The sequence below is a fragment of the Neolamprologus brichardi genome, chromosome 2 (assembly GCF_056152115.1).
Source record: "Neolamprologus brichardi isolate AB-2024 chromosome 2, ASM5615211v1, whole genome shotgun sequence".
Classification (NCBI taxonomy): domain Eukaryota; kingdom Metazoa; phylum Chordata; class Actinopteri; order Cichliformes; family Cichlidae; genus Neolamprologus; species Neolamprologus brichardi.
Genome location: NC_142105.1, coordinates 2,645,437 through 2,651,210, shown reverse-complemented (window position 1 = coordinate 2,651,210; position 5,774 = coordinate 2,645,437). Strand labels below are relative to the sequence as shown.

Here is a 5,774-nt window from a genome sequence, read left to right as displayed (position 1 = left end):
TTGACCTGAATAAAAAAAATAAATTGGAAAAAAACAACATGTCACTAAACAATGAAAAACAAATATTTTCCAAATATTTGCATAAATATTTATTTTAACTGGTTAATGGGACTTCTGTTCCTGAACCTCTGCGCACAGCATCTGCAAATTTGGGCTGTACAAGCAACTTTCATCTTTACGCAGAACTGTAAGCTGTCATCTGTGAGGCACGAGCAGTTTTTGTTTTTAACATAGTTCATGGTGGAGAATAGCTAGTCACACACGGATCCGAAGATCAACAGGACTCGAAATGTATATGTCTTCATGTTTATGTAGGCGCTGGGGCATTCCATGTTTGTGATTCTGAACTTATTGGCCTTCTATGGGCAACATCCTCTGTCAAGTGTTTAAATTGGGACTCCCACATATCTTTGTCAGCTATGTCAGCCAGCTCGATCTCCAGATCAGGTTGAGTTACACCTGCAGTCACATTTAATAGGGATGGATTGATGGTCAGAGGAGGGACAGGGAAGCATAATGTGGGTTTTTCCACTCTGAACTCACTGAATCGTTTCCCAAACAATGCTTGCATTGTGCTGATTGCAGACTGCTGATACTCAGAATACTCAGGCAACATGCTCAAATAGCGCACAACTTCAGGTTTTTTATTTCTATATGATAATTCTGCATTATTAAGCGATGAGGTGTTTGACGAAGTTAGTGGTGTTGCCACAACACCTCACTGTCTTGCCACATGTATCGCAAACCGTGTCTTGGCTGTTTGTGGAGGTAAAATACGTCTCCACATGACTCTGTTTACGCTCAGCCATTGTTGTGAGTGCGCACGCCAGGGTCTGCGACACATTTATACAGCCGTATTTCACACATGACTGTGAAAGGCGGAAGAGGAAGTAGTTCCTTCCAATTTATGATATAGTTTCCTTCCACTGTGTTCCTGTTAATGAAAAACTACAAATTTACCCCAAAGTACTAAAATATCGATATTTTAATATGAGAATCGATTCTAGAACATAAATTACTGGTATCGGAAGAATCGATATTTCAGTATCGATCTGCACACCACTAGTGGTCATTCTCCCTTTAAGACTCTCATTTGTGAAACCCACCTCACCCGTCTCACTCAAAGTTTCATCCGAACCTCCATCTTTAACTACACCACCACTAACATCTAGAATCAGCGGGTCCTGTACTAAATGTTATTGCCGCTTGTTCTGCTATGATGAGTCATCAGAGTGTCATCAGCAAAAATAGATACATTAATTTCTCTGTCTCAATAAACCATGTGAAATTGAAGCATTTATCATAGAGAGTACAGTATTCAGTCAACCCAGGTATTTGGTGATCCCAGCAGTGAAAACTCAAAGGTGAGCAGAAAGATGACTAGACCAGTGATTTCAGCAATGAGCTCGGCAGCATGGGAAAGTGGAGGCGATGTTGCATCACGCAGGTCATAGGAACAAAAACTACTAATGAAAAGTATAACTTTATTACAAAAGTTGGGATTTAAAAGAAAGGGAGCATATCCAGTGAAATGAAATATGCATTTTCTGATTTTATGCTTGAGTTTTGAGCCAGCTTAACTTCTGTGCTTTTGTTGTTTACGCTTTGCATAGATAACAAGGAGGAAAGGCTCTGTGGGAGGTTTGCTGGTAAGCCTTTGCTGATAGCAACTTTGTCAAACCTCAAACACACTTTGATCATTTTTTGAAAAGTTCAGAATCAAAGGAAACAGCTGAAGATGCAGGTATCTGACACTGATGCACCTTCGACACCTTTTCGGTGAGGTGTTTGGGAACATTGTATATAAGATAGATTCCTGACACGATTTATAAACAGTAGAAAATAGATGTATGAATTTAATTTAATTTTTTTTAACTTTAACTTTATTTGAGATCTCAAAGCAGTTTGCAAGTTAAAAATAAATTATGGGCATTTAGCGTGTATTAAATACATTTAAAAACTAAAGATTAAAAGATTCAGAAATCCTTTCTGTTTGTGTTTTTTTTCCTATTTCCCATTTCTCTCTATGACCTCTGACCTCCATCCGTGTATTTCAGTTCAGAGGAAGTTTATATGGTGCACATTTGAAAGAGGGTTTGGTCAGTGCCCTATTAAGACAAACTGTCTTGACAAATAATGACTTGATTTCATGGCTACTATCATGACACATGATACAACCGTACTATTGGCTTTTAGGTTTTCTGGATCCAGCTGATGTGAAAGAAGTCTTTCTAATTTAATTGAGGACAGCTAAAATGTTGCAGTTGCCATTACCCTGTCTTTACCTCTAGCTCCACCATGGGGTAAAGCTGGGTGATATTTAATGCGACTGCTGAATCTTTTACCACGAACTTTGCCACATTAATTGGAAAAAGGACTCTGCTTGTTCTTTGTCCCCTTTTGTGAGGCAACATATAATCTGAAATGTAAAATGTGATGCATTTCTGTACATCTGAACAGTTGAAAGCGAGGTGATATGCTTTACAAAGCCCAGGATGAGACCAATGTGACAGGAAGTGTATTTTTAAGTCTTTTCAGTGTTAACCAATCAGATACATTTTAGCGTCTGATCTAATACAATCATGCCCCCTCTTTCACTCACTAAAACACCAGTGAAGTCCTGAGCGAGGGGCAGTGTCAAGATGATCGTCATATGGATGACATTGTTTGTTCTTCAGCAAGGATGTAAGGGGTTTTTTGTTATGTGGAAAAATTTGCGTGCATTGATTGTTGCAAGAAAAAGCTTTTTCCATTTTTCTTCTTTCAGATTCTCTGGTTTCAGTGAAAACAGTTCAACTTGGTGAACCAGTGACCTTAACATGTGCTTTGCCCAAAGGGCTCCAGAGTGGAGAAGTCCACTGGTACAAGCAGAATCACGGGGATACCCTAAAGTTAATTATGACATCGTTTAAATCTACACCAGCGGAATATGGTCCTGCATTTTCTAAATCAAGATTTAAGGAACATAATGATAACAATTTCAGCAATGTGACTATTTTGAAGACGGTCCAAGAGGACGAGGGAATCTATCACTGTGGGCTCACAGAGTGGATTAGGACTAACTGGAGTGGCACATATTTGTTTGTAAAAGGTAAGTGTACATCCTTAATATAAGCTTTAATAAAACTATTTTGTCTTTCTGTCTCCTTTTTTCGACCTGGACACATTTTGTTACATTCCCCTGAACCTTTTTAGGGGAACTTAACACTCATTTACAATATTTTTAAGCTACTATGACAGCGTAATGTCTTTTTTATTCCCCAGGAAACAATCAGAAAGCATCAGTAGTTGTTCAACAGCTGAAAGGATCAAATCCACTCCATCCAGGAGACACAGTGACTTTCCAGTGTTCAGTCTCTCACTCTGTCAACAAGACGTGTCCAGGAGGTCTCAGAGTTCTTTGGTTCAGAGACAGATCTCATGAATCTCATCCAGTCATTTACGCTAACGTAAATACACCTAATGAATGTGAGAAAAGATCTGATACTCAGAGGGCATGTGTTTATCGCTTCTCTAAGAACGTCAGCTCCTCTGATGGAGGGACTTACTACTGTGCTGTGGCCACATGTGGGGAGATATTATTTGGAAATGGGACGACACTCGAACTTGGTATGATTTTGTGTTCAGTGCTGGTTTTTATACTTCAAATATGTTAAAATACGAGTGATGAGACATTCTGAGAACATATTATTTTGTTTGTTTTTTATAGAGCAAGCCAAAAAAATTGAGTTTCTTCAAATAGCCTCAATAGTCTGTTTGGCCATTTCTGTCTCTGGGAATATTTTCCTTGTTTGCAAACGAAGAACATGTACACCAATTAAAGGTAAGAGCTACAGGTATCTAAAATTATCCCATTACACTTAAATAATTTAAAGACTAATCATTTATGTAAAATAAATCCATGGGGGAGACAGTCATTGTATGCACTGCAAATATTATTAACACTCCATGGTGGTTATTTTTCCTGTTAATTATTGGAAAACTTATTTCTATCAGTGAATTTTATGGTTATAACAAATTCAGAAGGAAACTGCATATTAAGTGCATTTTAGTAATATGTATTTGTTACTATGATCTCATGTTTATAGCAGAAAGTGCAATAACTGGAGCACAAAATGACGCCTTACGCCAACCGGTAAGTAATAAAAAATATTGGTGTTTAGTTAAAATGTCTGAAAAGTTAGTATAACCATCTAAACCAGATTAAGAAACATTTGTTTTGTGTGTTGTACTTACAATGCAGACCGAAGCTGATGAAGAACTAAACTATGCTGCACTAAATTTCTCTGAAAGAAAAACCCGAGGAAGAAAGAAGCGAGAGCCCGCTGAGGAGAGCGTCTACTCTCAAGTTAAATGATAGAACTGAAATTTCAAGTGAGCCTGACATCCTGTTACAGAACCCGTGTTTGAAACTCTTTGATTTTACTCTTTTTAACTTAAAGGTCTGTTTTTTACTTATTCTATTTGGACTCTCAAAGCCAACATAGTTTTTCTTGCATTTTTTGTCATCCCTGATTGAACTGTATGAACTTGTCATCCTTTCTGCAATAAATCAAAATTAATTCTCCTGATGCTTTTTATGTTTATTTAATGACATCTAGTTATAAAAGGTATACGGTATACGATTAATAGTGAGTAATAACTCACCATTAATCATTAGTCATTTGTGAATTTAATCCAGAAGGGAGAACGAAAAATCAAAGGAAAATTTGTATACAGATCAAAGGTTGTGATGCGAAAATTGAAACTATTTCGATGTAATGAATTGCTTTCTTCAGTGACTAAGTAAGTAACATACTATATTACTTTTAAGAAAAGTAGTAATAAAAGTAGTAATGTGTAATACATTCACTTTTTTGGCATAACAATCCCAACACTGACACAAGCATTGTGTGCTATGAACTCATAAAGTCCTTACTAAGTAAGCTTGCAAGCTTTGGCTTGTAATTTTGTGCTCCATGTGCCAAATATGGTTGCTTTTAGCTCCAGAAGACTAGCATGGCACAGGCCAAAATGCTAAGATTGAGGTTTTAAAGCACCACAAACCAATTATAGATGACTACATGCATTATTTATATAGTTTCATGTACTTTCACGTACTCTTTCATGATCACTGGTGATGGCAGGGATGTAGTTTGAACAAGTTGACTCCTGATCACCACAACAGACCAGCTAGGAACCACAGCCTCAAACTTGGAGGTGCTAATTCTCCATGGTTATTTGGACATTTAACATAATGATTGGGCAAGTTACTTTAAAAAAGTAATCAGTTATAGTTACTAGTTACTTCTTCAAAACACTTATTGTAAATTAATTAATTACTAGGAAAAGTAATTATTGCATTACTTAAGAAGATGTTTAAATAACAGACAGGCTGATCACATGACTGTCAACATGTGAGTTAATCAACACATTGCGTGCTGGACTGCAGGGTGGCAACCAGAGGAGGACCTGCCCCTGCAGCAGATTGTGTGATTAATACAAGAACACAATCAAGTAACAGAGAAACTAGAAAATCATAAATGTAAAAAATATGCACTGAACCCAAGTCAGCTCCTTCCCCCAAAGCCAGCACAGGAGGACTGGAGGACCATGACACAATTTAATTTTCAGTTATTGCAAATTTTTGATTTTAGTTTAGAATAGAATAGAATAGAATAGAATAGAATAGAATAGAATAATCCTTTAATTGTCCCACAAGGGGAAATTTGGTTGTAACAGCAGCCAAAAAGACAAATATACAAACAAACAGTACACAGGACACGGAACAGAAA

At 37.1% G+C, this 5,774-nt stretch overlaps 1 protein-coding gene across 1 annotated transcript; it reads left to right on the top strand.

Moving 5' to 3' along the window:
- Positions 1 to 2,642: 2,642 nt before the first annotated feature.
- Positions 2,643 to 4,505, top strand: LOC102788899 (signal-regulatory protein beta-2-like). Its single transcript, XM_087852178.1, has 6 exons — positions 2,643 to 2,685; positions 2,768 to 3,091; positions 3,265 to 3,609; positions 3,710 to 3,829; positions 4,092 to 4,135; positions 4,244 to 4,505. Exons 1-6 carry the CDS (start codon positions 2,643 to 2,645, stop codon positions 4,355 to 4,357), a joined length of 990 nt encoding a protein of 329 aa, XP_087708304.1. The 3' UTR covers positions 4,358 to 4,505.
- Positions 4,506 to 5,774: the final 1,269 nt, after the last annotated feature.